Source organism: Carcharhinus amblyrhynchos, chromosome 22 (assembly GCF_965287045.1).
Source record: "Carcharhinus amblyrhynchos chromosome 22, sCarAmb.v2.hapA, whole genome shotgun sequence".
Taxonomy (NCBI): Eukaryota; Metazoa; Chordata; class Chondrichthyes; order Carcharhiniformes; family Carcharhinidae; genus Carcharhinus; species Carcharhinus amblyrhynchos.
Window position 1 is genome coordinate 42608426 of NC_137345.1, and position 12535 is coordinate 42620960.

General features: G+C 43.7%; 1 protein-coding gene across 2 annotated transcripts in view; it reads left to right on the forward strand.

The window, feature by feature from the left end:
* Window positions 1–9544, forward strand: part of LOC145356898 (synaptotagmin-6-like) — a 261394-nt gene extending 251850 nt beyond the window's left edge. Inside the window, exons 6-8 of one of the 2 annotated variants that reach the window (XM_080209881.1) lie at window positions 2218–2347; window positions 7623–7697; window positions 9473–9544. In XM_080209881.1, the coding sequence (XP_080066007.1) occupies window positions 2218–2347; window positions 7623–7697; window positions 9473–9544 (277 nt within the window). The remainder of the gene's footprint in view (window positions 1–2217; window positions 2348–7622; window positions 7698–9472) is intronic. The other variant, XM_080209883.1, reaches the window with a different exon arrangement.
* Window positions 9545–12535: the final 2991 nt, after the last annotated feature.

Below are 12535 nucleotides of genomic sequence, written 5' to 3' on the forward strand. Positions count from 1 at the left end.
TCTGATTCCAGCTTGAAAAATTGCTGCTCTGAGCTCTTATTCTGTAATGTGTGGCATGAGTGAGACACTGGGACCTGGATAATAAATACATTTTCAAGTAAATTATTATTTTGATAATCCATTTCAGCCAAAATTGTCATAAGCATTGTTAATCCTATTTTACAAGCAGATGCTGGGCATTTATTCATACCCTATATTCCAACTGGTGGAGGCAAAGTCCATTGTATCTTCTCCCACTGCCACAGTATCAATTAATTGCAGCCTTCATTTGACCCCTCCTCTCTCACCTGATCATCCCCACATTTTCCTGCCCTTATCCAGTCCAACTGCCCCGTCCCATCCAATTTCCCTGTATCTTGCCCAACCCCCGAATATGCTACACTCTCCAGGTTGCGTCCCTTTACTGATGGGGAGGCACGGTAGCACAATGGTTAGCACTGCTGCCTCACAGCGCCAGGGACCCGAGTTCAATTCTGGCCTCAGCTCACTGACTGGCTGGAGTTTGCACGTTCTCCCCCTAGTCTGCATGGGCTTCCTTTGGGTGCTCCAGTTTCCTTCCACACTCCAAAGATGTGCGGGTTAGGTTGATTGGCCATGGTAAAAATTGCTTTCGTGTCAGGGGGACTAACTGTGTGGGGTTGCGGGGATGGGGCCTGGGTGGGATTGTCGTCTATGCAGGCTCGATGGGCCGGGTGGCCTTCTTCTGCACTGTGGGGCTTCGATGATCACCCTACTCTCAACTTTCCAGTGCTCCACCCCTACGATCACCTTCCCAATTACCCCTCACATCGTCAATCACACCCTCTCTCTCAGTTGCCTTTCCCCATCTCCTCTAGTTGCCGTGCTCCACTCTCACAGGCGATCTCCCTATCCCTTCCACCCCCACCTCCTGCCAATCCAACCCAATCACCATCCTCCCCTCCCAGTTCTAACATGATCTCCAATAAGCAATTAATAGCGGTTACTGTTCATTGCAATGCAGGAGTAGACCATTTGGCCCATCATGCCTGTGCCAGCTCTTTGAAAGGGTATCCAGTCAGACACACTCCCCTTCCCATTCTTTCTCAATCCTGCACTGTTGTTTTCCTGTTTAAGTGATTATAAAATTCCCTGTGAAAGTAAAAGGAATGCTAAACCTGGGGGTTACACTCAACCAAGTGCCAGGATACAAAAGATATAGGGTGATATTTTCCCACTTCCCACTGGCAGGAGGTGGCGCGTTGTTTGCTACCAGCAGGATTCTTTGGTCCTTCCCTTCTTCACTCAGAGAATTGTATACAGATTACCCACCCCTGCACAGTGCCACAAAAATCAGCTCAATTGTCCTTCTTCCTTCCTCCTTCACATTTGAAAGTATAAATTCAGATCGGCCTCAGATGCACATGCGTTGGCTCCCCGCTACATCAGCTAAATCATAGTCTTTAGCTGTGATCCCAAATTGTGCTCACAAACATTTGAGGTGAATCCTTTCCCCATGCACATATTTCCCAGCTCGATACACTGGGAATTGACCAGAAGTAGAATCTCTGGCTGATTTTACATCTTCCTGGCTCAGGGGTACTGAGGTCAAGATCCACGGCTTTTGACCTTCTGGAGATGAGTGAACTCAACGCAGGTTGGGGCTCGAATCATGATTTCTATAGGCCAGGTTTACTTTGGACAGCCAACTGGATACTTCTTTTTTCATTTATTAGTGTCACAAGTAGACTTGCATTAACACTGCAATGAAGTTACTGGGCAGGATTTTACAGCCTCACTTGAGTGAGACTGGGAATTCCTGCCCAATGTCAACAGACAATTCCATTGTTGGACCCTGGCCTGCTCCAATTCTGTGGCACGCAAAGTGGTAGAAGCTCCGGCTACTGTGAAAATCCCTAGTTGCCCCACTCGGGTACACTAATGGACAATTTAGCGTGGCCAATACACCTAACCAGCACGTCTTTTGGATTGTGGGTGGAAACCGGAGCATCTAACCCATGCAGACGTGGGGCGATAATACAAATTCCGCGCAGATAGTGACCCAAGCCGGGAATGAACCTGGGTTCCTGGCGCTGTGAGGTGGCAGTGCTAACCATTGTGCCACCATGCCATTGAAGGAGATTGGCTGGTTCCTCCCTGCCATTGCTCAGATGTGTTCCAATTCTGCTGCTGTGAATAACTGAGGTTGCACAAAGGAATATGTGTTAATGAGAATGTTCTTCCCTCCATGGTGATTAGTGTTGGGCATAATGAGATCATTGGAGTGTGTCGTGTGGGCATTAATGCTGAAGGCCTAGGGAGGGACCACTGGAATGAAATGTTGGCATATCCACGCAAGCCAATTGCACATTGGCACCCCCTGGTGGAGGTAAGAGAACTTCAGACCGCTTATTGGTGAATATACAACGATATTCAATAATAGTATATACTCCAAAGATTTATCATGTCTTTGTATGTAGTCTTAAAGTTGAATTAAAACAAGTTGTACATATTGCTGTAGCTGAAATAAAAAATCTACATGTTAAATAAGATGTTATGTACTTAAATCATGTATGTCCTAATGAGTGTTATATACAAAGGGGTTAAGTTTTTTGGATGCTCCCGGCTGGTGGTAGTGTATATTGGGTGTAAAGACCAATAAGTGTCATTATTATCTTTACCAGTTGAGCAGGAACCTGTCAATTGATAATGCAGCTGGTTATACAATGGGCACTGGGTCCCAGACTGGCACTCAGGTGTTGAAGGTGGAATTTATCCCTATTGGTTTTCCCATCAACTCCAACCTCCTGTAAAATCTGGGTCCTTTCCAGGACCTCCATTCAGCTCCCAAATTTATCCCATTCTTTCACAGGATGTGGACGTCGCAGCCCGTTGTTGCCCTTGAGGGGGCGGTGAAGGCTGCCCATATAAAGTGTTGCAGTCTACGAGGTGTAGGTACACCCACAGTGCTGCTAGTAAGGGAGTTCCAGGATTTGACCCATCAACAGTGAAGAGACTGCAAGTCAGGATGGTTTGTGTGTGTCAGGAGGGCCTGCGAGGCTGTTTGAGTGGGTTGTCTTCACCTCCATTCAGAGTACAACAGAAACTCATTGGTCAATGGGAACTCTTTTTCTCATCTGGAAGGCAATCTCTCGCTCCATCACAATGTTCATATTGCTGTTGTCAACACTGTACTTTCATCCCCCTCGTACTTCCAGGGCATCTGTGTTGCACACGGTTCCTCATTGTGTTAAAGTCATCTCAATCTCTCATCCTAATTATCTAAACATCAAAACTGTGGAGCTCCTTAGCTTTCAATCTCCTTTTTACAGCTGTTACAGTTTTATCATTCAACCATCACTAGTTCATTTTTCCTCACATTCTCTCCCTTTTCATGTTCTTAATCTTTTAAAGTTTATTTATTAATGTTGCAAGTAGGCTTATATTAACACTGCAATGAAGTAACTGAAAATCCTCTCGTCGCCACACTCCGGTTCCTGTTTGGATACACTGAGGGAGAATTTAGCATGGCCAATGCACCGAACCAGCACGTCTTTTGGACTGCGGGAGGAAACCAGAGCACTAGGAGGAAACTCATGCAGACACAGAATCCGCCAAGACAGTAGCTCAAGCTGGGAATCGAACCTGGGTCCCTGGCACTGTGAGGCAGCAGTGCGAACCACTGTTGTACCTTACAGACCTGGAGCCTTTTGCACAAGTTATTACTGATGTAGCTGCGAAAGGTTTGACAGCATTGTTCTGCCTCAAAACACAAACTCACTCCTAAACAGAGCATACAGAAGCAATGGGTTTATTGTAACATCCTAACTTTGTTAGGTGTTGTGAGTTTTAAGCAAAAAGAAAAAGATGTGATTTGTACACATAGATTCAAACCACAGATTTATAGTCAGAACTCTTGTCTGTAATGAGTAGAAAATGAAACTAAGACAAGAGCCCATGATACACCCCAATGACATCACCAATAAATTATATGTCCAGCTCATAAAGCAATCATACAACCACTTAAATATGTAACAGTTATGGTGAATATTTCTAAAATCACATTAAGAAAGATGTGAAGACTTTAGAGAGGTTGCAGAAAATAGAAACAATATTTGATCCAGGGATTGGAGAATTCAGTGATGTGGATAAGTTGGAGGGAGATTGTTCTCCTGGCAGAAGGGAATTTGAGAGAAGATTTAATAGATGTTCAAAAATGTGAGGGGTCTAGACAGAGTAAGTAAGGAGAAAGCCTTGCCATTTGTGCAAGAAACGCAAGCCAGGAGACACTGACTTTAGGAGGTTGGTAAAGGAAACCATGGCAACATGAAGAAAACCCATGTTTACACACTGGTGATTAGGACCTGGAATCCACTGCCAAAGATTGCCACAGATTCAATCACGCTTTTGAATAGTCAACTGTGTCAATCAAGGAGGAAAAAAGTTACAAGACCACAGGGAAAGGGTGGGTTGTGGGAATAGCTGAGTTATTCATGCTAGTATGGACACAATGGGATGAATGGCCTCCTTCTGTAACCACATCATGATTTGAATATGAAAGGGATGGGGGTGGGTATAATGATATATTTGGCCTGATCCCCATTGGTTGATGGCAGCAGAGTCTCACCTCCTTGTGGATCCTGTTGAAATCCCATTGGATTTACTGGACTCCGTGTCAAGCTGAAATCCTGTACCATGCCGCTTGGTAAATGAGAGGACAATACTGGCAAGGTGTTATAGTGTGAGGCTTCCTAAACTGCTGCAGGAATAATAAACTCCTCGAGCGATATATACTCTGTACCTGAGTAAATATGAGGTGACAACAGGATTAGCGAGCCAATGGCCGAGTGGTATTATCGCTAATCCAGAAACTCAGTTCTGGGACCTGGGTTCGCACCCCACCATAGCAGCTGGTGGAATTTGAATTCAATAAAAATATTTGGAATTAAGAATCTGCTGATAACCACAGAATCATTGTCAACTGGTTCACTAATGCCCTTTAAGGGGAAGGAAATCTGCGGTCCTTACCTAGTCTGGCCTACATGTGACAATGTGGTTGACTCTCAACTGACCTCTGAAATGGCCTATCAAACCATTCAGTTCAAGAGCAACTAGGGATGGACAATAAATGTTGGCCCAGTCAGTGATGCCCATGTCCCATGAATGAATAAAGAAACCTTCAGTGCCATTACCTTCTGTTGCTTTGACTGTATTCATCTTGACAAGTCCCCAGCCTTGATTCAATATTAGTTTCCTTGGGATGTCCAGTTCATTTACTTCTTCCTGTACTGATTATATCAATGTGAAGTAATGATGTAACTTGTTTGCTATTTCCTTTCTAATCATTATAATATCACCACTCTGTTTATAAAGGCCCACACTGTCTTAATCACCCACCTTTGTCTAATACAATTGTAAACACTGTTTTGTGGCTTCAGTAATCACATGTGGGTTTCCCTTTTTGTATTCTATTTCTTTATCTGGTTTTGCTGTTCTTTGCATTGTCAATTGCAAGTATCTGTACTATGTTTTTGCATTCTCTTTCTTCTAGTTTTGCTTTGTTTCTTACAATTTAAATCATTCACAAGTAAAGATTTTGATCCTTGGGGTATTAGCTAGTACTTAACTCCCCCCATAGTGTTTTTATGAACAGCACCAACAGATTACCTGTTGTTTTATCCAATAACAGATTTTCTCACTCTCTTCTCGGTCTTTGAATCATCCTGTTGAAATCTAAATTTGAACTTTAAGTCGCTATCTTATATTTTTCCCTTTCAAACACACCATCGAATTCAATCATAATACGATTGTATTACAAAATTATTTGCAAACCATTTATCCATTGACTGGCTCATTATCATAGCTGACATGGACTTCCCCTTGTAGGATATATCATAGCAGAAAATTGTGCTGGACACACTTAAGAAATTTACCAGATTTCTGACATATGTTAGTCTGAATGCTCTAATATTGAAGTTAAAACTTCCTGCTACACCCATCCAGCCTTAGCTATATGCTGGTAGATTTAGTTCCTCTGTTCAGTGTCAGTAAGGGTCAGCTAACACAGGCTGAAGTTAAGCATTAGCTTTGGTTGATTAAAATCTTTATGAGGTTATAATATGCTATTTTTTTCTTTAATTTGTTTTGGAAAAGATTAAGAGGTATGAAGTAGGATAAAGTTCCATTATTGAAACCATGAATGGCAGTATTTGATTACAACCTTTTATAAGGTTGTAAGAGCAACAGTTTCTTTTTCAAAGCAGTTTTCTGAATGGGTGTCTTTTCATGAGCATTTTTAGACTTGCCATTGTTATTATGTGGCTCATTGGATCTATAGTTCATATTGGCATGGAGGATACGGGGAGGCATGAGTAATAGAACACATATGGAATGGGCATGGCGAGCATGGAGAAGGAATGGGGGAATGGAATGGGGACTGGGTGATGTGAGGTGACTTGGATAAGAATTTTCAAAGATACTTTCAAAAAGGTGCCAAACCCAGACCATCATTCATGACTCCACTGAAAGAACGTGCTCCATGATGCTCGAGAATATGGCCTAAATCCACGGGATTTACAGGAGAGTGCAGTGTGAGATGTTGGTGCTGGAGGAGATCCCAGAATCGGGTCCGACCCATCATTTTAAAGGTCTCCATAGTCTACAAAACTCCATGAAAATCTGGGCCCTCATCTTTCAATTCAGCTGTATGTATCCAGTCATCCTCTGTATGCTTCTCTGAGGCTCATTACCATTCCCCTCACTGTGTGTGCTTGTCTCTGTGCTGGAGGGAGTGATTGGCGGTAAGAGTAAAGAGTTGATGGTAGTATCTCAATTGGGAGCCAAAGTGCTTTGCTGTTCCTTCTCTGCTTGTCTCTCGGAGCACACAAAGAGGGGAGGTAAGCTGGACGTTGGCCATTCCTCCTGCATCGCCTCACAAGTGGTTAATAATGTTTAGCTGTTGCTGTTTTCCTATCTTCATGCTCTATCTCTGGTGCAATACGCGGAAGGATTCTCAGGTTGATTAACAATCTGACAAACGGTGATGAAAACATAAGTTTTGTGCTTGGAATCATTTTTATACTAATCGATAGTACTATAGAGCAGGAAGGTCTAACCATCGGACCTGAATACGTCAACCCTGAATTCAGAGTCCCAACCCTGGTCTCTGTTTGTCAGGAGTGTCTGGGATAAGGTTTCAACTCTTCATCTCTAGGTTGAGATATGGAATGCTTCCAAAGGCTCCCTGCAAAGTGCTTATTGATGACAGGTTATATATGTATCCTGTGGGAGCTGAATAGAATTGGGATGATGAAACGGACAACTAAACTGTACCTAGCACCATTCCCCTTATCACCCCATCTCCCACTCCTCCCCTTTACCTGTCCAAGAATAACCAAAGTTCCTCCTCTTAAGGGGTGGAACTTCAAAGGTTGAAGGGCACAGTTTATTGCAATTCTTTGAGTTTGGTTCTGGGTCATTGCTTACTTAAAAATTAAAATGGGTGGTGCAATAGACCCTCTGTCACAAGTCAGATGGCAGAAAGTACTCTCGAATGGAAAGGTGAACGTTTTGGGGGGTTGGGTGACAGGGGGTAGGTTGAAGACAGGTGCAGGAAATGAGGAACTAAATATCCTGAGGCTTTTAATGCTTCCCCTTTGTCTTAGGCGGTGGGTGAAGGCACTCTTGCGGGGGAAGGAAGCGGTTGTGAAGGGTATAGTGCTCCCTCCTGCACGTTGCTGGTAAGTTGTGGGTGGTGTTCAGTATTGTGAGGGTAAGCGGGTGGGAAATGAGAGATAGATTGATGACAGTGCTTTGTTGAACTGTCTTCTTGTACCTTGGCTGCCCCAGTGGAGTCATTGAACTTCTTCTGGCACTGAGTTATCAGACGGGAGTTTGTGTAGGTGGCGCTGACTGCCTAGGCATCCTCTGTCCAATGTGCCCTTTTTTAACTGGACTCCTTCCCTCTGCTTTGAACATTTTCTCAGAGATTTCTTAGATACCGTTGAGCCATTTAGGGAGACCATCCTTTTTGATTCACGATTCAAAGTGCCTGCTCCCCAGTTTGAAATTCGGAACCATTTTTCCTGTAAGCTGCTGCAGCAGCGATTGAAATGCTACAGCTGGATTACCCGGTCCACCAGATCTCCCAATATGTAATACTGGGAACCCACTTACAATCTCTGGCTCTTGGCAAAATTCAGCAGATGCAGGACCTACTCCAAGCACCTCTGTCAGGAAGCCGACTGAATTGGAAAATCCAGCCTAAGTGGCCCCTTTACAAAGGAATTTACCCCTGCAGTGGCACTATGCAAGGAAGCACTCCCCCCCTCCACTTATTAAATGCAAATTTGTTACTTTAATTTGTTTAAAGAAACAGTTGATTCCAAGAGGTAGATAAGCAGCAGCCACTTTGTACGGTAGCTGAACATTTGGCTACCACCTGGTGAAGTTATGTATTTCTTTTTCCCCTGCCCCACAAACAGTGTGAAGCAAATATCCTCGATCACAGCCAGCCACTGTGAGAGGTTTAAAGGATAGCACATTGTCTCATCCACTGCTTGACGGTGGTTCCTTAGTCCCGGAGTGTTTCTTGTAATGTAAATGTATGATAAATTGGATAAATATGCCAATATTTGTTTGTTGCTGTCATGGAAAATGTGTTGTGTGGTCTTTGACACAATTTGTGTGTGCTTAAACTGTTTGTCCTTGGACCAGCTGCAAATGCCCTTCAGTGAAACACTGGGAAGGCTGAAGCAATAGTCTTCAGCTCCTTCCACAAATTGTGACCCTTTAGCATTGACTCAGTCCCCAGCCGTGGTAGATTGTTTGCAACCTCAGAATCCTGTTCAACTCTGAGCTGCCTTTCTGACCCCGTATCTTCTTCATCACAAAGACCCCCTGCTTCCCAATCCTCGACACTGCTTGCTTTAGCCCACCTACTGCTGCGACTCTCACACGTACCATTATCATGTAGACTCATTTACGCTGCTGTTCTCGCCAGCAACCATTCCAGGTACGCACAGCCTTGAGGTTTGTCTCGACCTTGCTGCCACTTGCCTATCCTGCAGCCTATCCTTGCTTTGCCATCACCTCATCTTCGTTGGGATAAGGGGTTCTTGGCCCGCCAATACTTAAGAATTAAAATTCTTGTCCTTGCCTTTAACTCTTCTTTGGCATCTGGTCCACCACCTCAAGAGTCTCTTCCAGTCCTGCATCTGCCCTCCCGAAGGCCAATGATTTTAGCCCCATACCTATCCCTCCCTTCTCCCTCGCTAGCGCTCACTCTCTGTTATTTCCTCTCTAAATATTTCCACCTTACCCTTCTCCTTTGAAATCTTTGAGAATGCTGTTAGTCACTCTTCCTATTCCCTCCATTGGCTTCGCCTCCATTTTCAATATGTGTTCCTTGAAGCACCATGAGATTCTGTTCTACGTTAAAGTCTTTATGTAAATACAAACCTGTTCAATTAGAGAATAACACAAAGGTTTCTTTTTTCCCCTCTTTTCTTTTCAGTGGCAAGGACGTACTGCCAGCTTTGACAGCCAAGGGTCCTGTCCATCTCCGAAACCTCCAGCAACACCATGAATCCCAGCGCAGGGAGAGATTCTGTGGGTCCTTCCGTGTTCTGAACATAATGTAATGTCAGTAGTTCAGCCTCCTTCCTTACAGGAAAAACCACACATTGTACTCTGCCAAATGGACACAAGTATCTTGGAGGTGGCTTGTCATAAGCTTGTTGCTCGGATAGAAAGCAAATCCAAAAATTGGGTGACTTTCAGGTGTTGCACAAGGATACAGGATTATTATTGTGGAGCCATAGGTGTAAATAAGGGGAAGAAGGCACAAGAGAACTCTGTGTTCTGCTCTAGGGAGAGAAGTGGAACCAAATGTTGTTGGTGATTTGTGAAATTTAAATCCATCTGTATCACAGTTTGAACCAATGCATAGGTTTGAGTAACGTGCCTCAAAAAATGGTTCTGGTCTGTGTTCAAACTTGCATTACTGTGTTTTATTTGTCATGGAGTCAATATAGTTTCTCTGTTCCATAAATGATCAAACGATAGATTTATCATGGATTAAAACTCGCAATAGTTCAGCAACCTCAGGCTATCAAAATACTTGTCAGGCAACTACATTTTCAATGTTTTTATCTTGTAGAAAGCATTATTGTTGTACGAATAATAATTTAAATTTTTATTTGGCTAAAGTATGCTTTAAAGGTGATGCGTTGCCATATGCTATGTCAAAGGAAGCAAAAGGATTCTTGGTTTTGGCTTGCCGGATGCTTTCAGGCTACTGAAATTAATGAAGAGTTGGGGTCCAATGAATGAAAAAGTATTTGTTGAATCAGTTGATTGAGGTATGTTTCTTCAGGGTTTTGTATGGTCCTCGATCTCCCCTACAATCCCCTCTTCAACACCTAATCAAACGTAAAATCTCTACTCCGTTTTGTGTGCGGAGACTTGGTCGGTGAGAATGGAGAAGTGTTTGTGTTGGTCACAGAGAGGTCTTGAACCTATAACACCCGCCCGCCATTGGAGATATAAGGGCTCTTTAACAAAAGCTGAAGTGTAGCCCCATCCCAAGTGAATGGCCTAGAAAGTGTATAGATTTTTATTGCCCCAGTGTTGTGGTTTGAATCTAGCTCTAGCAAGCAGGTGCTCCCTCGTGATTAAGAACACTTTTATATTATCAGATTTTTTTGAGAAAAAGACGCAAACATTATGGTGAAGAGAAACTGGGAGAAGCTTCATAAATTCACCCTTACATGGCATGGGTACAAATCAGATGCTTACCTCTTTTTAAAATCTGAAATTTGACAAAATATGAATATGATTTATAACTGAAAGATGCAAAAATGTTTAGGTTCGTTCTGAAGATAACACCAGTGTAATGCACCCCTAAAAAAAATGCCTATTCACCATTAACTCATTAATACTTATTCCCCTATTTCAAAGTGCAATTGAATGTATTAGCCTGTCCCATTTTAACCAGTATCTCACCCAAACTATTGCTAGCTAGAAGAATGTGATTAAAATCCAATACCTAAATTTTATTTATTAGTCACAAGTAGGCTTACATTAACACTGCAATGAAGTTACTGTGAAAATCCCCCAGTCACCACACTCCAGCAACTATTCAGGTACACTGAGGGAGGATTTAGCATGATCAATGCATCTAGCCAGCGCATCTTTCAGATTATGGGTGGGAACCAGAGCACCCGAAGGAAACCCACGCAGACACGGGGAGAATGCGCAAACTCCACACAGACAGTGACCCAAGCCGGGAATCGAACCCGGGACACTGGCGCTGTGAAGCCGCAGCGCTAACCACTGTGCCAGTGTGCCGCCCCTAGCTACACGTTGACCGTCATTTTTTAATCCAGGTTACAAATGAACTGGTTCCTCTCCATTTCCTGTTAATTCAGAAGAGAAAGAAGACTCCTCTCCCAGCACTGATTTGTGATGGTCTACAGTGAGTCTTTTATCTTGCATTGAATCAAAAACATTTGGAGAAGCTGTCCCGGTTTGTGACAGAGCAACAGGCAAGATTCCAGTTGCATCTGGTAAACTGACAAACCACACTGTTAAACAGTCAGATAAAAGCTAAATACTGCCAAAGCTGGAAATCTGAAATAAAAACAGAAAGTGCTGGGCAAACTCAGCAGCTCTGTGGATGAAATTCTCCCACCATGGCTGCTCTCTGGAGGAAAGCGGGGCACCCAGAGGAAACCCACGCGGTCATGGGGAGAAGGTGCGAACTCCACACAGGCAGTGACCCAAGTTGGGAATTGAACCCTGGTGCTCTGGGGCAGCAGTGCTAACCACTGTGCCACTGTGCCACCCACCTGAGAGAAATCTCCACAGATGCTGCCGGATTTGTGGAGAGGGTACAGAAAAGATTTACCAGGATGCTGCCTGGTATGGAGGGCATTAGCTATGAGGAGAGGTTGGAGAAACTTGGTTTTTTCTCACTGGAACGACAGAGGTTGAGGGGAGACCTGATAGAAGTCTACAAGATTATGAGAGGCATGGACAGAGTGGATAGTCAGAAGCTTTTTCCCTGGAGGAAGAGTCAATTACTAGGGGACACAGGTTTAAGGTGCAAGGGGCAAGTTTTAAAAGAGATGTACGAGGCAGGTTTTTTAACACAGAGAATGGTGGGTGCCTGGAACTCGTTGCGGGGAGAGATAGTTGAAGCGGATATGGTAGTGACTTTTAAGGGGCTTCTTGACAAGTACATGAATGAGATGGGAATAGAGAGATATGGTCCTCGAAAGCGTAGGGGGTTTTAGTTAAGTCGGGCAGCATGGTCAGTGCAGGCTTGGAGGGTCGAAGGGCCTGTTTCTGTGCTGTAATTTTCTTTGTTCTTTAATTTATTGACTTTACACACCATTTTCTACTTAAAAGTAAAATTTATTTATTTAAAGTTTATTTATTAGTCACAAGTAGTTAACACTGCAATGAAGTTACTATAACATTCCCGTAGTCGCCACATGCCAGCGCCTATTCGGATCAATGCACCCAACCATCACATCTTTCAGAGTGTGGGAAGAAACCGGGGCACCCGGAGGAA